The sequence below is a fragment of the Suricata suricatta genome, chromosome 13 (assembly GCF_006229205.1).
Source record: "Suricata suricatta isolate VVHF042 chromosome 13, meerkat_22Aug2017_6uvM2_HiC, whole genome shotgun sequence".
In the NCBI taxonomy this organism is placed as follows: Eukaryota; Metazoa; Chordata; class Mammalia; order Carnivora; family Herpestidae; genus Suricata; species Suricata suricatta.
In genome coordinates this window covers 72,685,847-72,710,396 of record NC_043712.1, presented here as the reverse complement: position 1 = coordinate 72,710,396, position 24,550 = coordinate 72,685,847, and the positions used below count along the sequence as shown (strand labels likewise).

General features: G+C 35.1%; 1 protein-coding gene across 1 annotated transcript in view; it reads left to right on the top strand.

Annotated features, from left to right (window-relative positions):
* VPS13A (vacuolar protein sorting 13 homolog A) overlaps positions 1-24,550 on the top strand; it is a 223,031-nt gene that overhangs the window by 154,522 nt on the left and 43,959 nt on the right. Inside the window, exons 46-57 of the mRNA XM_029919678.1 lie at positions 900-1,295; positions 1,523-1,627; positions 1,745-1,891; positions 4,673-4,801; positions 5,252-5,385; positions 10,156-10,285; positions 18,771-19,003; positions 20,684-20,837; positions 21,425-21,571; positions 21,735-21,816; positions 22,676-22,745; positions 23,540-23,645. Coding sequence (XP_029775538.1) covers positions 900-1,295; positions 1,523-1,627; positions 1,745-1,891; positions 4,673-4,801; positions 5,252-5,385; positions 10,156-10,285; positions 18,771-19,003; positions 20,684-20,837; positions 21,425-21,571; positions 21,735-21,816; positions 22,676-22,745; positions 23,540-23,645 — 1,833 coding nt within the window. The remainder of the gene's footprint in view (positions 1-899; positions 1,296-1,522; positions 1,628-1,744; positions 1,892-4,672; positions 4,802-5,251; positions 5,386-10,155; positions 10,286-18,770; positions 19,004-20,683; positions 20,838-21,424; positions 21,572-21,734; positions 21,817-22,675; positions 22,746-23,539; positions 23,646-24,550) is intronic.

Sequence of the window (24,550 nt, the reverse complement as noted above, 5' to 3'; positions counted from 1 at the left end):
TTGCAATTTATTTACCTCTCTCACATCACCACCAACCACTACTGTTCTTATTTTGTGGAATATTAACTAACATGTCAGACATGAGTAATTTGCGTTACTTTTGCTTTAATTAATTTAAAATCCTAAGAGATGTCTATGTTCTAACAACAGGAAGGAATCAGGTTAGAGATGATGGAAAAACTGGTGATGAACTATCTATCTATGTATGTTACATTCTTACAGACTTTTAAGTTGGTACTTTTAGGGATCACATTTTGTTGGCTAGTTTCCAAAGGATATGATAAATTTTTAGAAAGACAATTTAGTTGTGGTATGGAGGGAGGATTCCAAGGGACAGGAACAGTTAAGAGACTCTAAAGTGAGAGGTCACAGTGACATGAACTAATAAGGTATGGAGGAGGGGACAGAGAGAAATGAACAGTTTTTAGACATAAGGTACAGCATAAACAGTGATTGGAAATGAGAGAAGGGATTGTTAAAAAGCAGAATTGGAAACAGGATTGCTTATTTTGGATTACTGTCATTTTCGTTTTTCATTATTTTGTAGTTTTTAAAACTAAAATCACTAGTAGATAAGATGTATTCTAATGTTTTACTAATTATAGTGTTTTATAATGTTTATTTCAGCATAGTTTTTCATTGTATTATTTAACTTTATCCTCATAGTAGTCCTTTAAAGCTGATGATTTAGACCGTTTTACAAATACATAATTCAAATCTCAAATGATTTATAGAAGTTTACACATTTGGTAGAGCCAGAACTCAAATATAAGTCCTCTGACCTGTTCTGACAGAGGTATTTCAAAAGTGTTATGTGTATGGCATTTGCAGTCATTAAAGAGAGGTTGTGGGGCATATTATTCTGACACTTAAAAGTTTAATGTATTTTTTTATTACAGGGGATTGAACATAGAGTTGATACTCTCAATGAAGGACGTTCAGCCCATATTTGTACTGCCCAGTTGGATAAAGCCAGACTACATTTAAAATTACTTGACTATCTTAATCATGACTGGAAAAGTGAATATCATATAAAACCTAATCAGCAGGATATAAGTTTCATCAATTTTACCTGTGTTACAGAAATAGAAAAGACTGATTTAGATATTGCTATCCATGTAACCTATAATATTGGCCAGACAGTTGTGGCATTTCATAGTCCTTATTGGATGGTCAATAAAACTGGTCGATTGTTACAGTATAAAGCAGATGGAATTCATCGAAAGCATCCACCTAATTATAAAAAGCCCATTCTCTTTTCTTTTCAACCAAAGCACTTTTTTAATAACAATAAGGTATGTAAGTTTTCTTAAAGTTTCCTTCTTCTTTAGCTATTTATCACTTCTTTTTTAAAGTTTTGCAGAATATTATGAAACTGATAACATGTTCGAGGTTAAAATACTAGAATTTAGTATGCAAAAATGTTCAGTGCATTAATGTAGTATTTATGCTAACAAGCAAATTATCAATAAGAATTTTTAAAGATATCTAAATTGTAATGTATTTGGAAATTTTTTTCTAGGTTCAGCTTATGGTAACTGATAGTGAATTGTCAGATCAGTTTTCAATTGATACTGTTGGGAGTCATGGAGCTGTTAAATGTAAAGGCCTGAAAATGGAGTATCAAGTGAGTTCATTCTTTGCTCCTCAAGAAACTTCTATTTAAACTGTGTTAACTACTTAATTTTTATTGGGATGTGTGATAATGTAACAATTTTTGAAATGTTCATTTTTTTCCCTTTAGGTTGGTGTCACTATAGACCTCAGCAGTTTTAACATTACCAGAATTGTAACTTTTACCCCTTTTTATATGATTGAAAACAAAAGCAAATATCGCATATCAGTGGCTGAAGAGGAAAATGATAAATGGCTCTCTCTTGATTTAGAGCAGGTGGGTAGATGAATTTAAAAAATGTGCCTCTTTCGATTTTCATTTTTACTTGAAATTAGATACCTGAAACCACTATGGAAATTTTTAATTTGCCCCCCACACCCCATTTTATTTGTTCCAGGCTCTAGATACTTAGTTTTTAAAAACCAAACCTTGTCATTTAGGAATGCATTGCTTGATAAGGGAAGTAGATATTCAACAACTAGTAACCGGACAGTGAAAATATGGCAGAAGAAGATAAGGTATAAACGCAGTAAAGAGTAGGAAATAATTTACTCTTTTCATAAAACTGTTAAGAACGCCTTTTATAGAGTAAGTTAAGCAGTTATTTTAAGAAGACAGTAGTGACTTAGGAGTGAAATTTTGGTTTTGTTCCATCTTTAGCTATTAGACCTCTGGATAAAAGTTTCTCAAAAAGGCCTCTGCACATGGGCCATGATACAGAGGCATCTGAATAAAGGGACCTTCAGTGATAATTCAGACACTTGTTAAGTGCATGGCTGGAGGTGAGGGCTGGGTCCTTGATATTGCTGTATGCTGACTGTGCCCTAGTCAGCCAGGAGGAGGGCAGCGTAGCCAGTGGGGCCTGCCAGATGAGGCCTTTGTAATTGCCTATGGTGTGATCTGGGAAATGACACATGGGTTTTTAGCCAAGAGCTGGAATCCCCAGCCATGTGGATATCTTAGGAAAGAGCAGTAGAGACAGAAGGATCAGCCCAGGTAGATGCCCTAAAATGGAAGGTTTTGGGCATGTTTGAGAGAGAGCAAAAGAGGCCAGTAATACTGGAGAGGTTGGTGTAGTGGAGAACAAATCAGTAATCATGGAGAGTTTTGTGAGCCATTCCAAAGATTTTAGCTTTTGCTTTGAGTGAAATGAAGAGCAGTTAGAAGGTGCTGAACAGTGATTAGTAGCTCTTGTTAAATATTTGTTGAATGAATATATGGTTTATTTTTGCAGATGTTCCTCGTGTGTTCATTAATTCTAAGGTTCTTGACTTGCTCGATGTAGAGCCCTTTTTTTCCTTTAGATGTTTTCTAGGGCTATCTTCTTACATAGTTGTACTTACGACAGTTCTGTGTCTTGATTTGTGTGTCTGTTGCAGATAACATTGGTCTTAGATTTTTTAAAAACCTAACTTATATCCTCTGTACAGTTTATGTTTACATTGATTGCAGTTATAGCTGCATAACAACTTTTTTATTTTGCTTTCTCTGTTTCTTTTTTTCCTCTCTTGTTTTTCTTTTTTTTAATGTTTATTCATTTTTTGAGAGAGAGAGAAAGTGTGTGAGTGAGTGGGGGAGGGACAGAGAGAGAGAGAGACAGAGGATCCGAAGCACGCTGTACACTGACAGCCAGCCTGACGAGAGGCTCGAACTCACAAACCATGAGCTTATGACCTGAGTTGAAGTTGGATGCTCAATTGACTGAGCCACCCAGGCTCCCCCTTTGAGTTTCTGTTTCCAAGTTCAGCTTTTCTTGAGATAAATTTTCTTTTGCTGGCTTAAAAATTTTACATCATAATTATGGCTTAGAGTGGTCAGCCTTAAGATGCATGCTCATGATTATTACCTGTTGATTTGTTAAACTTACTTAGATCGCTGTTTTCCCACTATGAAAGACAAGTACATTAGCACTTGCTCTAGTCTCAAGATTTTGAGCACATAATTCTTTAAAAAGAGGTGGTGTCTTTTTCTAAATATAAAGCATGCATTTTTAAGCCAAGTCTACCAGAAAATAGCAGGCATGGGGATATTCAGTAGGTGCATCATTTTTGTGCACGTATGGGAAATACATTTCAGTTGGTATTGCTGCTCTTCTGACTCTCCCATGTTAAGTTCCTGCTAGGTTGCAAAAAGCCCAGGTGGTAACATCCTAAGCCTCTGGCAGCCTTAACCCTGTCTCTTGTTTAGTTCCATTAATTACCCCTTATGGTTGAATAAAATGGACTTTAATAGGCTCAGGCACTTGACGTTAACATGCAGGTTCTCCTGCGTTGCTGCAGGTCATGTCGTGATCAGTATGACACATGAACAGTCTCATTGAAATATGTGAAGTCATCAGTCTGGTGAGGGCTTATCACAGTAAGACAGGATTCACAGAACAGTTTACAGACAATGCTGGTTCTCCTTTCTTGGGCTCCAGCTCTTTTCTTTCTTCTTCTGTTGTCTGGTCTTCTCTCCTAGTACATTGACTGTCTCTTGTTTGTTTTTAGTTTGTATTCCAGATCATTGATGTCCATGTTGTTCCTTAAGATTTTGAGCCTATTTCCTAATCTAAACTTCAGATAATTCTTTTACTTTTTACCCTTATGTGACTTCCGGGACTTTGGATTCATACCTGACCTTTGTGTGTACTTTGGCTACTGATTTCCCCCCGCCCCCTTTGGCTACTGCTTAATTACCAAATGATGTGCACATCCTGATTATGACTTTCAGGAACTGATAAACCCTTTGTTTAAAACCACTTGTTCTCAGGTCAGCTTACATGCTGACTTTTCAACCCTTCTCCAGATCTCTGTGCCACATTGAAGCCCCTTTGCCAACCTCCACTTACCACACCTCTTCAGCTTACCACCAGTCACTGCTTGTATCCACAGGGCCCACAGGTGGTGACCCATATCTAAGTTGGCAGTTGATGGCTATTTAGCTAAGCAACCCAATAGCCGGAGCATTGTGGAAAGAGATTTATTTTAAGTTTTTTATGATAGGTTTATTAAAATGACAAGATCTTTATGATGAAATCTTTTTAAGAAAAATAAATGTTTGTAATATATGTTTTAGTGTATTCCCTTTTGGCCTGAAGATGCTTCTAATGCACTTCTCATTCAAGTGGAAAGAAATCAAGGCCCTCCCAAAAAGATACATTTTAACAAGCAAGAAAATTGTATTTTATTGCGTCTGGATAATGAGGTGGGTGATTTGTGTGTGTGTGTCTGTGTGTGTGTGTGTGTCTGTGTATGTCTGTGTGTCCCTGTGTGATTAGAAAAGCTATTATATATTTACTAGTAATTTTGTTGGTATGTCTGGGTTTTTTTCCCCTTTCACCAAAAATTAACAAACATTTCTTTTTTGTAAAAGGAAAAAGTACAAAAAGGAAACAGAAACCTAAAACAATTTAATTGCTAAGCAGGAAGTTAGAGTGCCCAGAACACTAGAATGTGCCACATATGGAGTCTGACCCTCTGTACACATTGCTGGAGGTTCCTGGTTTCCCACACCAGGAAAACAGTAGAACATCCTGGATTGCTTTCTTAATCATCAAAAATATATTAAGTTATGAATAGACTTATTAAATGTTACTGGTTAATATTCTTTGGAAAACAGTCACATAAGAGAATATTTTCTTTCTTCCTTTCCTAGCTTGGAGGTATTATAGCGGAGGTTAATTTGGCTGAACATTCTACAGTTATTAGGTTTTCAGACTATCATGATGGGGCAGCTCCGTTCCTGCTGATAAATCACACCAAGAGTGACGTTGTTCAGTATAAGCAAAGGTAAGAAGACTATCACAAACACAGTGACCTTATGATGATTTCTTAACAATATACCACTGGTAATGCCATTACAGTCATGTAAAACAGTGTTCTCATTTTTTAAAAAGGTATACTGACGTATGTAGGGGTAAAACTGACATACCCATAATTTACTTTTTTTAAATGGTGGTGTAGTTGACCTGTACATTATCTTAGTTTCAAGAACACATCATGATGGAGTATTGGTGTATACGGTACATTGATCACCACAGTGAGTCTAGCTAACACCATCACCACAGAGTTCCAAATTCTTTTTCTTGTGATGAAAACTAAGATTTACTCTCCTCTCAACCTTCAAATACACAGACTACAGTACTGTTAACTATAGTCTTCATGCTGTACAGTCCATACCCCTGACTGACTTCTTTTACCACTGGAAGTTGGCACCTTTTGACCATCTTCACCTACTTTATCCACACCCTGTCCCCACCTCTAACAGCCACCACTCTTTTTTCTTTATCTACACATTGGTATTTTTGTTGGTGGTTTCTTTATGTGTTTTTCGCTTTTTAGATTCCTATTATACATGAATATAGTATTTGTCTTTCTCTGTCTTATTTCACCTAACATCATGCCCTTGAGGTCCATCCATGTTGTCACAAATGGCAAGATTTCCTTCTTCTTTATGGACGAATAATAGTCTTTTGTGTTTATACACCACAGTGTCTTTATCCACTCATCCATCGTTGGACATGTACGTTGTTTTCATGACTTGGCTCTTATAAATAATGTCATAGTGACATGGGGATGCATACATCTTCTTGACTTAGTGGGGTTTCTTTTTCCTTCAGATAAATACCCGGAAGTGGAATAGCTAGATCTTAGGGTATAGTTATGTTTTCAATTTTTTGAGGAATCTTCATACTGTTTTCTACCATGGCTGCACCAGTTTAAATTCTCACCAGCAGTTCTGTAGCATTCTCTCTTCTCCACATCATCATCATCAACACTTCTTTTCTTGTCTTTTTTTGGTAATAGCCATTCTAATGTGTGTGAGGTGACAGCTCACTGTGGCTTTGATTTGCATTTCTCTGATGATAAGTGGCATAAATTACTTTCAAAGGCTTCAAGAAGAGAAAAATGAAAGAACTGAAGCAAGTATGGCAAATTTGATTGTTGTAGAATCTGGTGAAGAAATGTTAGGTTTATCACAGGAACTTTGTTTTTCACATTTTTCATATTTTTAATGAACATAATGTAAATATTGAGACGTCCTATTTTTTCAAACAGTAGATACCTTCTTGCTGGTGCGTGTGGGAAGGGACTGCTACATTTTAAGCTTCCTTAAAGACTAGATTTAAATCGTGGTTTTCCAAGACTACTCGTAGCATCATTTGCGTGTTTGCTGTGGCATCATATCCTCTAGGGACCATGCAGTTTACGTAACTTTCTGTTCCTCTTGTTTCTGGTCCCAGGTTCTCTCCAATTTATTTTGTCTGCTTTTTTCTTTTCATCTGTCCTTTATGCTTTCCTTCCATTGCTAAGTGTTCTGCTTCTAACCACTGATTAGAATCAAATACGCACTGATAAGGACCCCAAGGTTAGACTAGTGCGTATCTAGAAGTCCTCCTGCTCTGTCTGTTCTCTCATTTATGAAAGACGTTGAGAGAGAGGAAGCCTTTATTTTATGATTATGTATATTACAAAAATAATGAACTGATCAAAGCCGACCAAAAGAAACAAATAATTTCTCATTTGCCCTTCAATCCATGTACCCTCAAGTACATACAGTGTTAACAGAATTAAGATCTACAGAGTATGACGTAAGCTCAAGGATGGTGTAACATTCTAGATCCATACAGAGGAGCAAAGTTAATAATTTCTTATATGCTACGAATGGTGTAGGGCGTTTTAGTTTAATTCTCTGACAACTGGTTGAGCCTTGGTGAAGCTGAAGTAGAGACCTCTCAGGCTTGTCCTGTGGCTTTGCCCTTGCAGTTATCTCTGTCTGGTTTAGATATAAAGTGTTTAGAAATCTCATCTTCTGCACTGTTGTAACTATAAAAGTAAATGATCCTATATTGAAATTCTGAAACCTAAAAAAATTGCAGTCTTAATGGAAATTTGTAAAGTTAACCATCTGCAGTAATAACCCCTGGATTTAAATGTAGAATTATTTGAAGTAGTTATTAAATCAAGAACCCCAAACTTTGGTTTAATATTGAATAAAGAATCCTGTGGGTCTCTGATCCCCAAATCTTTACTCCAACATAGACTTCTCTAAACTTCGGGCTGCCATCTCCTCCTAATTATCACTATTATCAACTATCATAATTAATAGTTGTAATAGTCTCATAATTAATAGTATCACGTAATTAGTAAATCACATAGTTAAGCTATTTTTTAAAATAACCTCTTGTCTAACTTTCCTCTAATTATCCTAGCTCGGCATTCCCGCATTTCTTACTCAAGTAGATTTTTTTAAATCCGTGTCTCAATAGCCTTGTCTCTACTAAACTCTCATTTGCCACCAAAGGTAGATTTCCAAAAATACTAAATCTAATCCTGTCTCTCTTGTTTAAAGTTGTTTTTAGTGACTTTCCATGTCTTTTAAAGTCAAATATGTTTCTAGGCTATCTTTTTTTTTTCCTTTTTATAAAATTTTTTTAATGTCTTTTATTTATTTTTTGAGAGATAGAAACAGTACAAGCAGGTGAGGGTCAGAAAGAGAGGGAGACACAGAATCTGAAGCAGGCTCCAGACTCTGACCTAGCTGTTAGCAGAGCCTGATGCGGGGCTAGAACCCACGAACCATGAGATCATGACCTGAGCCGAGGCTGGACGCTTAACCGACTGAGCCACCCAGGTGCCCCTCTAGGCTATCTTTCTAAACATTTCTCTTTCCTGGTACTTAGGACCAGGTGAGTCTTTGTTTCCTGAATCCTCGGGGTTCCTGCCATGGGTTCTCACCTTTGTGGTCCTCCTTTCTGCCAGAAAAACTCCCACTGCCCGTGATCCCTTCCCTCACTACCTTAATCTATGAAAATTTGTATGAATTAAAAGCATTTCTAAATATTTTTAAACCAAGCTTATCCTGTTTACTTTTACATTTGATATTTTTTTCTTGGAATAAAAGCTATAGGACTATTGTCTTCTCTGCTTTTCCTCCCTTGGCTTTGCTATTTGTTATTAATATGGTTGTTTCCTGCATATAAAAATTATAACTGTTGATTTTTTAATTCCATAGAAAAATTGTGAAAAGAAAACCATGATCCTGAAATCCCAACACTGTCAACATTTTGATGCATTTCTTTTCACACTATTTTACTGTTGCTATCTGTCTGTATTTCTGAATCTCTTGTTTTTAATAACTATTGTGAGCATTTAAGTTTGCTTTAAAACACAGTTTTTAGTGAATGCATGATATCCTATCAGTTAGATTCACTGTAACTAAATATTGAGAATTTTGTTGATTGTCTAATTTTATAATTTTTTAATAAAAATCTTTAACCCATTTGTAATCCTTCTAATAACTAATTGAAGATTCCTTGCCCTTTGTTTGGAATATGGATTATTTTCTTCTCATGATGATTTGGAAAATACATGTTCTGAGACTTTTGTTGTTCTTGAAGATTTCGGTGCATTTTACATTTTGAGAGTGAAAGGATACCTGCTAATTTACCCACCCAAAAAATGAAATACTTTCACATATTCAGCTTCTCTTTCCAAATTCCCAGTTTCTTTTGCATATAATTTGGAATTTTTTACTGACATTAATATGAAAAGGTTAGATTTTTTAAAATGTGTTTATTCAGGGCTTTTTTTGTTGTTCTTGGCATTTCACAGGTTGATTTGACTAGTTTAGTTGCCTAATATTTTTACATCTCAGCTCTTTTTTTAAGCTTTTATTTATGTAAGTAATCTCCGTATCCAATGTAGAGCTCAAACTCATGACCCCGAGATCAAAAGCCAAACAGATGCTCTTCCAAATGATCCAGCCAGATGCTCCTACGTCTCAATTCCGGATTTTATTTTGAGGCATCTCTGGCTTGGTTTGAAAAATCTTAAGAGTTAGTTTTTCAGTAAAGATTTGTGGCACAAAGTCTGACGCGGGGCTCGAACCCACAAATCGTGAGATCATGACCTGAGCCAAAGTCGATGCTTAACCTACTGAGCCACCCAAGTGCTCCATCTATTTTCTTAAAATCTCAACATGTTACAAAGATGTGTAGGATGATACTCTGTTTTCATTAATTTTGTGTGATACCTGGTCATGTAAACTGCAGAATTAACTGCTGCTTCTGCTCAGAAATGTTATATTCTGTTATTTCTTTGGTTTGTAACTTTTCCAGTTTTTTTTTCTTTCTGGGAATCATTTTGTGAACTGACTGAATGTCTTAGATTTACATGCCATGTCATAAGATTTTTAAAAACATAATTGCGCTGTCTTGTTTTTGCTAGAATAAGACCAGCACTTAGGAAAGAGTTACCAATTAAATTCTCTCAGATTTAGTATAGATAATAGAATAATTTTCTTCAACAGTTCATTTGTATTAAAAATTCACAAAGAAGTTTCAAAAACGTGCAAATCTTTCTCAGTGAGACAAATATTTTCCTGAAATATTCTCATTATTTTCTTAGAAAACTTCTTTTTCATCATATGAGGAAAAAATTTCAACCTACTCTTAATCAGAACTACCACAAATCTCAGTGGAGTAAGAATTAAGTATATTTTGGGTTCTTTATATATTCATATATTTGTACTTAATGCACATTTACTCTTTATGGTAGTTCTCTCAGCGAAATAGAAGATTCCCTCCCTCCTGGAAAAGCAGTATTTTATACCTGGGCCGACCCAGTGGGCTCTAGAAAGCTGAAGTGGAGATGTGGGAAAAGCCACGGTGAAGTAACGCAAAAGGATGTACGTATTGGGTTGAGTATTACGGTGTTCTCAGCAGCCTCCTTTTTTTTTTTTTACCCTCATTTAAAAAATATGTATTCTCTGTCAGCCTTGCTAGTTTTAAGGACTGTTTTGTGTCTGTACTTCTAGAAAACTGCCAACGATTTTAAAGGCAGTATTGAAACTTTAATGAAAAATGTTCAAAACCAGAAAGGGTCCTGTTTTGTCTTCATCATTGTTCACTGCTGTTATGTTATTAAAGGTAAACTGGGCTTAGGTCGGTGCTTTTGGCATTTGCCTCGTGAGCAGATGCAGTCTCTGTAATGACAGTCATTTTAGGTCAGTGTGGTTTCTGTGGGATTCATTTAGGGATCCACAGAAGATTTTTTTTTGAGTGTTTTTTTGTAATGGTAATGTTATGTATGAACACTTCCCAGTAACATTTTGAGTGACTTTCAGAAATTTTTGTTAAAATTGTATTAGTCTTTCAAAAATCATCTTAATTTGCCCCTACTCCAGTGTCTTTCTTCTTACCCCTAAGTATTATTATTTCTTTATCAGTGGGCCAGAAGTTATTTCTAATTTTAGAGGAAAAACTGAATCATTATTCCTTTATTATAGGCTTGGTTTTGCTTAATAGCCTATCAAATTAAGGCAGTTGCCTTCTACTCTTAGTGTGTAAAAATATGTGTTTGTATGAAGGAATGAGTATTGAAATTTTTTTTAAGTTAATCCACTTACTTTGAGAGAGAGCGCACGTTTGCACGCACACAAATGAGGGAGGGGCAGAGAGAAGGAGAGACAGAATCCCAAGCAGGCTCCACACCGTCAGTGCAGAGCCCACTGAGGGCTTGAACTCATGAATGGTGAGATCATGACCTGAGCCGAGATCAAGAGTTGGATGCTCAACCAGCTGAGCCACCAAGGTGCCCCCATGAGTATTAAAGTTTTATCAATTGTTATCCTTTTATTAATTTTTTCTCTATAGAGATAACTGGACCTAATCATATTTGGGGGGATCGATTAATGTCGTTATTTTTTAAATATTAGACTTAACCTTGTGTTTATGGAATGGCTTACTAATGTTTTAATGTTTTATTATTGCCTGTTTTCACAAGAGAGTACTGTCTGTACTAGATGTTGGTACTAAGGTTTGCTGACATCTAAAACATGTTTGGAAATGCGTGTTTCTCAATGAGTATATGTTCGATTCGTATGCTTTCTTCCTTGAATGTTTACTAGAATTCACCAGTTAAGCCACGCCATCTTAGTCTGAAGTTGTTTTTGTAGGAAGGTTTTAAATTATGAATTCTCTGTTGTTGTTGTATATAGGACAATTCAGTTTTCTACTCCTGCTTCTGTCATTTTAGAGGTTTTCTGAGAATTGTTTATCCTGATTTTCTGAAATATTGATTAAAATGTTTTTATAATATCAATTTTTTATCTTTTTAATATTTTCAGTGATTCTCTTTTTAATTCTTAGTATAGATTATTTGTGCTTTTATTCCTTTTTCCTTGATAAGTTTTACTTGGGATTTATTAGTTTAATTCTTTTTTATTTTTTTATTTTATTTTTTAAAATTTTTAATGCTTTTTATTTATTTTTGAGAGGCAGAGAGAGACAGTGTGAGCAGGGGAGGGTCAGAGAGAGAGGGAGACACAGAATCCGAAGCAGACTCCAGGCTCTGAGCTGTCAGCACAGAGCCCAATGCGGGGCTCGAACCCACAAACCGTGAGATCGTTACCTGAGCCAAAGTTGGATGCTTAACCGACTGAGCCACCCAGGCGCCCCTCTTGTTTTTTATTTTAATCAGAAAACCATTGCTTTGCTCTTTTGATAATCTCTGTTGCACATTTGTGTTCATTTTCACCAATTTCTGCTCTGATCTTTCATCTTCCTTTGGCTTTAAGTTAATAATTTTAAGTTTCTGAGATAGATAGTATTAATCTGCTCATGCTGCCATGTCAAGATATCCTAGACTGGGGGCCATAAACAACAGAAATGTATTTCCCACAGTTCAAGAGGCTGGAGGCCTGAGAGCACAGTGCTAGCGTGGCGAGCTTCTGGTGAAGCTGCTGAGGACTCTTCTTGGCTTGTGGATGACCACTGTCTCACTATGTCCTCACATGATGGAGAGAGAATGCGTGAGCACTCTGGTGTCTCTTGTAGGGATACTAACCCTGTTGGATCAGAGCCCTAACCCCTCCTTGATGGTGTCATTTAACCTTACCTCCAAAAGGCCCTGTGTCCAACATAGTCACTTTGGAGGTTGGAACATCAATATCATGAATTCGGAGGTGGGATGGGACACAGTTGCATTCATAGCAGACACCTAGATTATTGTTTTTCAGATTTTTCTCGCTTGTTTTTTTTTAAAGAGCATGTATGGGGAAGAGGGGCAGAGGGAGAGAGAGAAAGAAAAGGAGAATCTTAAGCACAGTGAGCATGCAGCCCCAAACAGGCCTGGATCCCACGACATTGGAATCATGACCTAAGCTGGAATCAAAGTAGGACATTCAACTGAGCCACCCAGGCACCACCCCTCCAGATTTTCTTCACTTCTGATATGAAGTCACTTGAAATCCGAACTTTGCCTCCAAAAACAGCATTAGTTTAATTTCACAAAGTTTTATATATTTTATATTTAGTATCCTTCAGTTCAAAATTTCCTGAATTTCATTTTTATATATTTTATATTTTGCTTCAAATATATATTTTATATTTTGGTTTCATGGTTAGGTCATTGCTTGATTTTCAAAAATATGGAAACTTTCTAATAGTGTCTGTTGATTTCTAACTTAATTCCACCGTGATTTGAGAACAGACTCTGATTCAGTCCTCTAAAATTTATTGAGACAGATTTTGAAGGCGAGCATGTAGTCAGTTTTCGTGAATATTTCGTGTACATTTGAAAAGAATATGTGTTCTGTAGTTGGTTGCAATGTTCTGTATATGTCATTTTGTTCAAGTCTATTAATTGTCTAGATCTTTTAGCTCATTAGTTTCTGTGTGTGTTTGTGTTTGCTTTTACATTACTGTGGAGTTGTATTCAAAATCTCCCATAGATGTATACATTCATCTTCTTGTTAATTTTGGCTTTTATATTTTGAAACACTGTGATTAGGTTGATACAGATTTAGGATTATTATATCTTTCTGATAGGTTGATCATTTTAGTATTTAGTCATTTAGTATTTAGAATATTATATTGCAGTGCCCACCATTGTATCTTTGTTAGGTTTAAACATTTAGACTCACAAAACTATCATAGGCCACAACTGGCAACTGCTCGCCTACTCAGAGGGATACAGGCCAGGAGACACAGCCTGCCAGCCGGGAGCCCCAGACATTGTGCACAGCGGTTTAGGAAGCATTTTCTTTGGTCGGTTCAAATGACAGTTTTGTTGTGACAGGTATGTTAGGAGCCACTTCCAACCTGCAAATGCTTCTCCACAATAGCAGGTATCTCTTGTGACAGACCATGTGTGTAGCTTACAGGTGTTCTCCAAGGACATATAGATACCATCACACTGAAAGAAGACTGTAGCTTCCTATGATATCATAGCATGCATTCTTGACTTTCTAATACCTGCTGTAAAATAATACTTGGACCACTTTCCCAGTAACATGAGGACTTTAAAAAACTTCATACTCCATTGCCATGTAGTACTCCATTGTATACATATACCACATCTTCTTGATCCATTCATCAAGTCAGGCAGAGAAGGACAGATACCATATGTTTGCACTCATGGGTCTAACAGGAGAAACTTAACAGAGGACCATGGGGGGGGGGAGGGGGAAAGAGAGTTGGGGAGAGCGAGGAACACAAATTATGAGAGACTATTGAATACTGAAAACTAACCGAGGACAGGAGGAGGAGGGGGAGAAGGAGAGGGTGATTTGACAATAAACTATTATAAATTAAAAAAACAATCTTCTTACTCCAGGGGTGCCTGGGTGGCTCACTTGGTTAAGCATCAGACTCTTGATCTCAGCTCATGTCATGATCTCACAGTTCGTGAGATCAATCCCCACATCAGGACCTACACTGAACATGGGGCCTGCTTGGGATTCTGTCTCTCCCTCTCTCTCTGCCTCTCCCCTGCTCACTTGTGCACACATATGCTCTCTCTCTTAAAATACATAAAACTTAAAAAAAAAAAAAAAAAAAAGAAAACCTCTTACTCCATTTACCCCTTTTCATCTTATGGATTACGCTTCTGTTTTATTTCTAAATATGTGTTAAAACCTAAAAGAAGTATTATTATTGCTTCTTACAATTAATCCATTTATTTATTTTTTAAACATTTATTTATTTTGAGGAGAGCATAGAGCGACAGAAGATCTGAAGCAGGCTCTGCACTGACAGACTGACAGTGGTGAGCCTGATGAGGGGCTTGAACTCAGAAACTGTGACATCATGACTTTAGCAAAAGTCAGACACTCCACTGACTGAGCCACCCAGGTGCCCCATCCATTTATATATATTTTTAAAGTTTATTTATTTTGAAAGAGTGTGAGGGAGAGAGAGAGAAATAGAATTTCAAACAAGCTTCATGCCGCAAGATGCAGGGCTCAAACTCACAAACCATGAAATCATGACCTGAACTGAGTTCAAGAGTTGGGTGTTTAACCAACTGAGCCACCCAGGCATCCCCCCTTTTTTAAGTTTATTTATTAATAGTCCATTTAAATTATCCCACATGTTTTCCTTTTTTCATTTTTCATTCCAACCTGCATCTCCACGTTTCTGTTTGTGTTCATTTTTCTTCTTTTGAGTATTTTTCTAATGCAGGTCATCAGCTGACAAATTTTCGATTTCATTTGTCTGGAAATGTCTTTATTTGGTCCCCCCCCCCTTTTTCTGATGGGATATTTTTGCTGGATATCAGATTTCAGGGTTGTCACTTCTATTTTTTCTTCACTTTAGAACTCTAGTATTACGTAGTAAATGTGAGACCTTTTTCCCCATATCCTTTGTGATTTTCGTGTGGTATTCTATATTGCTTCATCCTTTTCTCTTTGACCCTCAGTATGGATATTTTTTCTGATCTATCTTGAATGTATTTCTCTTGCAATGTCTAAAGTCCTGAAGTCATCCATTGAATTCTTAATTTTAATCATTGAAATGATCAGTTCTAGGATTTCTGCTGTAAAAGTTTTTTGTTTCAGAATTCTCTATCTTGGGGTGCCTGGGTGGCTCAGTTGGTTAGGTGTCTGACTTCGGCTCAGGTCATGATCTCACAGTTCATGAGTTCGAGCCCCATGTCCTGCTCTGTGCTGACAGCTCAGAGCCTGGAACCTACTTCAGATTCTGTGTCTCCATCTCTCTCTGCCCCTTCCCCACTTGCACTCTGACTCTCTCAAAGTAAACAAACATGAAAAAACTTTTTTTAAAAGACAAAAAAATTCTCTATCTTGTTACATAATTCCTTGAATATATTAATCGTAACTATTTTAAAGTCTATCTGTTAATTCCAAGTTAATTCCAACTACTTTAAAGTCTATCTGTTAATTCTAGATCTCTTAAGGATGCTTTTAAATTTTTCCTTTTTTCTTAGTTTTCACTCACATCCATTCCTATGCGTGTTTAATTCTGTCTGTGTGCTGGACATAGACAATTGGAGGCTCTGTATAATGTTCCTTTCTCTTGAGAAGATACGGTTTTGCCTTTGTCAATGTCTTGTGTAGGGGGAGGTTACTGTAATCTAAGTGGGGGTTGAAATGATTTGCATCTAGTCTTCAGTCCCTGGAAGGATTGGTCTACTTCTGGTTTACCCTGCCATCTGGAGTATAGCTGTGTGGGGACTCAGCTAAAAGCCTAAGCTGTTGACCCTCCCTTCTTTTGGGGGGGGGGGGTATGCCTGTACTGCAGTTTTAGTCCCTCCATTTTTATGAGACTACTCAGTATTTTTCAGATATTCTTAACTTTTCAGTGTCTGTTTATACTTTTAGAAATGGCAGTTGACTTATTGGGAAATCAAATACAAATATGAAATTCACTTTTATTGCCTTTCTTTCTCTTATAGATCTTAATTCTCACTGTCTGGGTAGCTTCTCTGTCTTTTCAAACAAGTTTTTCTTTTATATTTTGTCTAACAAAAAGCTTGTTCTTAGCAAGAACCATCTACTCATCAACTTCTAAGGCAGTAACTCATAGTAATTTTTCAAAATGAAACTTGTAGACATTTGGGAATGTCATGGCATTTTATGTATTGATTTTTGTATCCAGAAAACTTACTGAATTATTAATACTGATTACTTGTGTTTTATTTTTCTATATGGACAGTCATGACACAAATAAAAAGTTTTGTTTTTCCATTTTTAGTCCTTTCATCTTTAATTTCTTTCTGCCTTACTAGACTGGCCAGGATCCTTATATATTATTGAATAGAAGTGGTGTTTGCCTGTACCTTATCTTAAACTGTATACCATCAACATTTCACCTTTAAATATAATCTTTGCCAAAATTTGGTATTTCCTTTTTTGGAGGACAGTTTGATAAAAGAACTTCTCAGGGGTTAAGTGTCTGACTTCGGCTCAGATCATGATCTCACAGTTTATATGTTCAAACCCCACATCAGGCTCTCTGATGTCAGTTCAGAGCCTGCTTTGGGTCCTCTGTCCCCCTCTCTCTCTGTCCTTCCGCTACTTATGCATATGCTTTCTCTTTCTCAAAAATAAAAATGAACATAAAAAAAACTTCTCATCAACTCTTTGTTTAATAAAGGTTTTTATTATGATTGGATATTGAGTTTTATAAAATGCTTTCTTCCAAAGAGGTGCTATTTTATTTGCATAACATTTAATTCTTGCTTTAGACATCCATCTTGAGTCACTTTTTGTCAGAATTTAATTTCTCATGTAGAATTGCCTTCTGTGAGTCCTTATTGGTGGTGAAATGTAGTAGTTTTTGTCTTTAGGCATCTTTATTTTGTATTCTTCACTGAAGGATAATTTTGCAGCGTAAGGAGTTCTGGGTTAAGTGTTATTTTCTCTTAGCATACCAATAAATTTTTCCATTGTCTTCTAGTGTTTCTCTTGTGGAGTCTAGCATAAGTTTTGTTTTGTCTTGTTTTTTTGTTTAATGTATTTGAGAGAGCTGCCTATTACTGATCTAATTCTAATTTTTAGATTCCTGGTTATTATAATTTACTCAGGAAAAAATACGTATTTTTATATAAATAATCTCATTTGATCTTTTAGTACTTTTGCATATTTATATCCTAGTGATAGCTACAGTTTATAAAGATACATCTGAAACCCACTACATAAAATTGGACTTCAGAATTCTTTGGAAATAAATTATTTTTCTTATTTCTCAATGTATTTTTAATGATGTATGTTTTATTTTAGAAAGTATTATACATAGATGGACTCCTCCTAAGTATTGACTTTATGGTGACTCTAGTTTTTAATGTCAGTGCATTATAACATGAATGTGCACATACAATGTGTTCTGCCCCTTATCTGTGGGGATTACATTTCAAGACCCCCAGTGGATGCTGGGAACCACTGCTAGTATCAAACCCTGCATAAACCATGTTTTTTCCTAAGCATACATATCTGTGACAAAGTTTAATTTATAAATTAGGCACAGTAAGAGATTAACAACAAAAACTAATAAAATGAAACAGTGATTTACTGTGATAAAAGTCCTATGAATGTGGTGTCTCTCAAAATATCTTGTGCTCTACTTTTGTTATGATGATGTCACATGATAAAACGCATACATTGTGAGATGAAAGACATAGGCACTGTCATATAGTATTAGATTACTGCTGTTGACTTTCTGACCATATGTCAGAAGGAGAATCATCTTCTAAAACACGGCTGATCACAGGTAACTGAAACTGGAAAGCAGAACCACAGAGAAGGAGGACTACTGTATATTAAAATTTCCTGTTGATCAGAATGTTCACTAGAATATTGACTAGAAATCCATGGCTGACTGTTAATTATTAGAATTTGCTGTATTTATCTTGTTGGACTTCAAGACCCTGATATCAACACAGTGCTTATATTACTATGTACAAGCCTCCTGTAGAATTAACCCTATGATGAATATCTCTGCTTTGTAGAGCATGCGACTGAAGTGTCAGGTATTTTTTATCCTATTTCATTTAGCTCTGTAAGGAAATACAAATTTCTGACTGAACAACTTTTTAACATCAAACACATTCATTAGTCTTAAAGCAGAGAAAACAATACTTTGTGTTCTTGATTAGCCTATAAAGGAAGACTCTTTACTTAGATTTTATTAAGATGTTGAAAGAACACTTGACCTGTTATCTTGATTAACTTCATGATAATAATGACAGGATCTAACGTCAAATGATTTCAGTTATGTAAGTTTCCAAATGTAATGCAATATTAATTCATTTAGTTTTTCAGTTCTTTGAAGGAGCTGCTGTCATCATTCTCATTTTTCAGTTGTAGAATCTAGATTTCCTGTTGGTTAAAAACAAACTCTAATTTTTATTTTTTGGTGGTTTTGTTTTAGGATATGATGACACCTATAAATTTGGGGAAAAAGACCATTTATTTAGTTTCATTCTTTGAAGGTTTACAGCGTATTATTTTATTCACTGAAGATCCAAGGGTATTTAAAGCAACATATGAAAGTGAGAAAGCAGAGTTAGCGGAGCAAGAAATTGTGTTGGCCTTACAAGATGTTGGAATTTCCCTCGTCAACAATTACACAAAGCAAGAAGTAGCCTATATTGGCATTACAAGGTTAGATGCATTAAAATTTGGATGAAATTAAATGATTAGTTCTTAATCACTAAGAATGGTGACTGAAAAATCTAAAAAGTTTCAATTTTGTAAAAATGCTTTTAAGATTTTTTTTGCCTTTTGAGATAAAGATATATCAAAAATCACATTAAAAAGTTTTTTAATGTTTTATTTATTTTTGAGAGAGAAAGACAGCATGAGCAGGGCACGGGCAGAGAGAGAGGGAGACACAGAATCTGAAGACAGGCTATGTACAGAATAAAACATCCATCCACATTCTAAAATTACTTCACCCTGTTTGAGTACCTAAGTTATTTAGTAATTCTATTTAATATCCTCTGAAATTTGTATTCACTCAAACAAGATGGTGGGGACCATGTATTATTCTCCTTCACATTCACACCATTTAGCATAGGACTTAACAAATAACAAACACATTTTTTGAGAATAAAAACTTTTAAGAAAATATTTTTTAATTTTTTTAAAATGGCATGGATCCCATTCACTGAAATGTCAAGGGCATTTCTAGATGAATTTATATAGAAAAACAAATTTAAATCTGTACCACATACCTTTAATGTATAAATTTGAGAGTTTAAACTTTGTCCTAGCTCCACACTTGTATATCCACTGCCTGTACAAAATAGCTACTCTTATATCTACGAGACTTCCTAAACTTTATATGTGTAAAACCTAATTCCCAATGTCCATTTACGAAAACCTTCCCCATTGGAATTAATGACCACTACCTTCCTCTAGTTGCTCAGGCCAAAAGCTGTGGAATCATCTTTGATTCTTCTCTTTATTTCACACTCCATACTTGATTGATCTAGAAGTTCTGTACTGACTTTACCTTCAAAATAGAAACATAGTGTGACCACTGTTTACTGCCTCACTGTTGCACCCTAGGCAGAACCATCACCATTTTTCTCCTTGCTTACTCCATCAAACTCGTAACAAGTTTTCCAGCTTCTAACCTTCACTCCCACCTTTTCCCCCTTTATCCCAACACACACTGTATTCTTTACAAAGCTTAAGTCAGATCATGTTGCTGATCTCATAATCTTTGAATTATTTCCTAATTTCAGAATAAAACTCAGAGTTTTTACAGTATCCTACAAGGCTTTACATTCAAAGTCTCTGATGTTCTGTAAGGCTTTATATTATCTGTCTTCCCACCATCTGTCCTACTTCATCTTCTACTCTTAATGGTCCCTCTCCCTGAAATGCTCTGTTGTCTGCTGGATAAGTCCCTTATCTTTTGTAAGGTTGCAGAAGTCTCCTCTTCTCAGCGACACTGAGCTGTTTTACTACTGACATATGCCAGTACTCCAGATCTACCCCACGCTGTCTACTTTTTCTTTTTTCAAAAGCATTTCACCACTTACTATATTAAAATATACTAACTTATATTTGCTATTTATTGTCTGTCACTCAGCTAAAAATAAAGCTCCAGTATGGCAGAGATGTTTACTTATAATATCCCTAGCACCAAGAATAGTGTCTTAGTAAAAGTCTAAGTGCTGATTGAATGAATTCATATTTTTAATGTCATAGTGTGCTTGCATAGAACTGAAAATATTGTAAAATTTTACTGAAGGTTTTGCAACTCATGTAATAAACCAGCTACAGTGAAAATGTTTATAAATTAGTACCATTATTTTTGCTTTCACATGTAAGTTCCGATGTGGTTTGGGAGATAAAGCCCAAGAAGAAGGCAAGATGGAAACCAATGAGTGTAAAGCACACTGAGAAGTTAGAGAAAGAATTTAAGGAATATACTGAATCTTCACCTTCAGAAGATAAGGTTATTGAGTTGGACACTAACATTCCGGTAATACGCTTAAGTAATGATGTGAAGTTTTAATTTTTATCTGTTGAAAATAAAAATACTGAATATTTTAAAGTTTATTTATTTTGAGACAGAGTATGGGAAGGGGAGGGGGAGAGAAAATCTCAGGAGGCTCTGTACTGTCACTGTACCCCTCACTTGTGAATTTTTAAGGAAAGTCTGGTTTTTTACAAAACAGTTCTATCATACATACTTTGCATAAAATAGTTTAAAGGCATAATTGTCTATATTAACAACTCAGACTTTCTCTTAAGATAGTAATGATTTGTTTCTTAGTTAACAAGAAGCCAATATGTTGTTTTAGTTATTTTACATGTTAAATTATTTTTTATCATTTTAATGTTTAGTAAATTTATTTTAAAAAAGTGATACCATAAAAAGTGAATATTTTTTGTGAATTGTATTTAAAGATTCTATCTAAACCTAATAAAATGGGAAAGAGACAATCTAATCAACTCTTTAGCCTATTTTAATTAATGTCTTTAAAGTTTTTGGTATAAATTACCGATTTTAATCAACTTAGAATTCAGAGAAATTGTATTTTGTGTGGGGGGGGACTTGTTTTTCAGGTTCGCTTCACACCTAGTGGTACTAACATGAAAATTCTGCAGCCACATGTAATAGCTATACGAAGAAATTATCTTCCAGCATTAAAAGTAGAATATAGCACATCTGCACATCAGTCATCATTTAGAATTCAAATTTATAGAATACAGGTGAGTCTGGTAAGCAGTAAACCCAGTGAGTTCCCATGGTCACTCTGGTACTTCAGTTCCAGTGTTGAACTAGACTGCTTGATTCCTTCTATTAAATCCTTTTATTCTAGTTAGGTTCTGTAATTAACATATCAGTATACCAACCTATTTTTTATTTTTATAGATCCAAAACCAGATACATGGTGCTATATTTCCTTTTGTGTTTTATCCTATTAAACCTCCCAAGTCGGTCACCATGGATTCAGGTTTGTTTGTATTTTAAATTGCCATAAAATGTTTGTGTTAGTTTAATGGTTAATTTTACTATAAAATATGAAATGAAATCATTCTCAAGTTTAGTTTCTATGGGATCATTAGAAAATTAAACAGTATGGAAAAGGAACAAGTACTTAACTAAAGTCAGTAAAATACTGAATTCTGAGGAAAAGATTAATTAAAAATATATAAATATTTAGAAATACTACTTTAAAAAATAGACTACCGGTTTGTAAATCTCTGACCTAAAAGCTAACTAGGATCTCTGAAGAAATTGTGAAGAAATTCAAATTCAAGGTGGTTTCCAGCCATGGAAATTGCTATATTCTCTCAGTCAGTGTGATGACAAATCTGTTCTTCCATTCTCCTCTTCCCTTTCACATTCCTTCTATCTTTTCTATCCTTCATAGCTTCACTTTGTCTTTGCTCTCTCTGCCCTTGCCTTCCATCCTCTGCCTCCCCACCACTGACTCTGAACTATCTAAGGTGGTGTTCATAATCTGCTGGGAAGCTTTTGACCACTATACATACCCAAGCCCCTTCACCCAGAAGTCCAGGACAAGACCCAGAAATCTGTGTTTTCACAGTGTTTGCCTGGTGATTCTAATGCATACTTCTACTTCAGAATCACTCACTAATGTAAGGATTAGTTATCCTTAAAGTGAATACAGATAATTTAAAAAATCCTGCAGTCTGAAATTAAGACAGTAATGGATCTTGCAAATAGTCATTTTAATTGATACTCATAATTTAGTAAGTAATTTAGTTCTAATGTGTATTAAATAGCAAGAAAATGCTTATCTTTCACTTAAAGCATCATGGGATTAATTATATATATTTCTTGTGCAGCTCCAAAGCCCTTTACAGACGTCAGTATTGTCATGAGATCTGCAGGCCATTCTCAGATTTCACGTATTAAGTAAGTGTCTTAATATATTTCTTGTGTGTTTATTTAATGTTTTGATTTAAATATGTGAGCTAATTGTACTCTCTCAAAAAAAAATTTCAGATGAGTCAAATGTTTAAATGCAAAATACTGAATTAAAAGGTCATTAGGAAAAATCTGTTTTATAATCTTGGAGAGTCAGAAGGCTCTGAATGAAATATGTTTAGGTATTAACTGTGTATTTTATTACTTTATCATTTGTTTTCTGATATGTTTTCTGTAATTACTGCCTATCGTTTTAGAAGCAAGACAGAAAATAATATCCAATCTAAGAAGTAGAACATTGACAAAAACATCCATCTGTATTTACTCCCCTACTTTTTGTGTTCTCCACTCTATCCAGCAACACTATCTTCATCCCTTGCTTTTTAAAATATAATTGTATTAAATATATGCATTTAAACATTATGCTTCTTTGTGTTCCTTTTTTTTTCCTAATTAAAAAAAATTTTTTTCAAACTGAACATAGACTTTTGGGACTGCATTTTTTCATTCAACTTTTTACTAAAATTTATTGTATTTACTAATGTCTAATATTCTACTGTATGACTGAATAGCACAATTTACTTGCCAGTTTTCTCTCTATAGGCATTTTTACACTTTGAGTTTGTTGCTTTTTATGAACAGTGTTGCTATGACTTTCTTTTTTTTTTGTTCATCTAGAAAATCCTAAGTTTCAACATTCTAACAGTTATCTAACACTTTTTTCTAACTAATTTTCTTAATGCACTTAATGATTTTTAAATGTTTTCTGCTTTGTAACATAGGTACTTCAAGGTGTTGATCCAAGAAATGGATCTCAGGTTAGATCTTGGGTTTGTCTATGCTTTAGCAGAACTTATGACAGAAGCAGAAGTAACTGAAAAAACAGAGGTAAGTCTTCAAATGATAGCATTGATGGGAAGTGTTGGGGAAGAGGAAGACTAAAACATTATAAATCCTAAATGGTATTAATATGGTTTCAATCCACTTTAAAAATAAAAATTTTTAATTTTTCTTAGGCTGCTGTGGTAGGTAGGGTGGTAGAAATCACATTTTCAGATTGTAGAAGAAGTGTAAGACAAGTTAAAATAGTTTAAGGTATGTTACCAAATAAGAGGAAAGATTTTAAGCCCATAGTAGTAATAGTCATGTTCACATCACTGTTTTTTCCCGTTTTATTTTCCTGGATTACTTTTATTTTAATTAATAACTTAGAAATTTGGGTGTGACAAGGATATTCAGTGAGAGAAAGGATAAAAATAAAAGGTACTATCTTTCTTGTAATTGATAGACTAAAAAATCACAGTGATAGAGTAGATCAGATATCTCTTTTTTCAGCTGTCTTTATAAAAAGAATTCTGAAGATAAGACAAATTATATGGATAAAAGAAAATACTTTTCTTTTAATTGCAGTGTATTGAGATATAGTTCACATACTATATATTTTCATCAGAGTGGAGCTCAGTGATGTTTAATATATCCACCTGGTTGTAGAGCCATCATCAGTATCTCACCCCAGAACATTTTCATCATCCCGAAAAGAACCCATACCAGTCCCATACAACCACTAGTAATGTGCTTTCAGTCTGTAGATTTTCTTACTCTAGTAATTTCATATTAATAGAATCATGCACTGCGTAGTTTTTTTTTTTCTTAATTGGACTTCTGTCACTTAGCATGATGTTTACAAGGTTCATTCAGGCTGTAACATCTATCAGTACTTCTGGCCACCTAATATTGTGTTGTTATTGGTACGTTCCATATTGCATGTAGCCCATATTCTGTGAATATGCCAC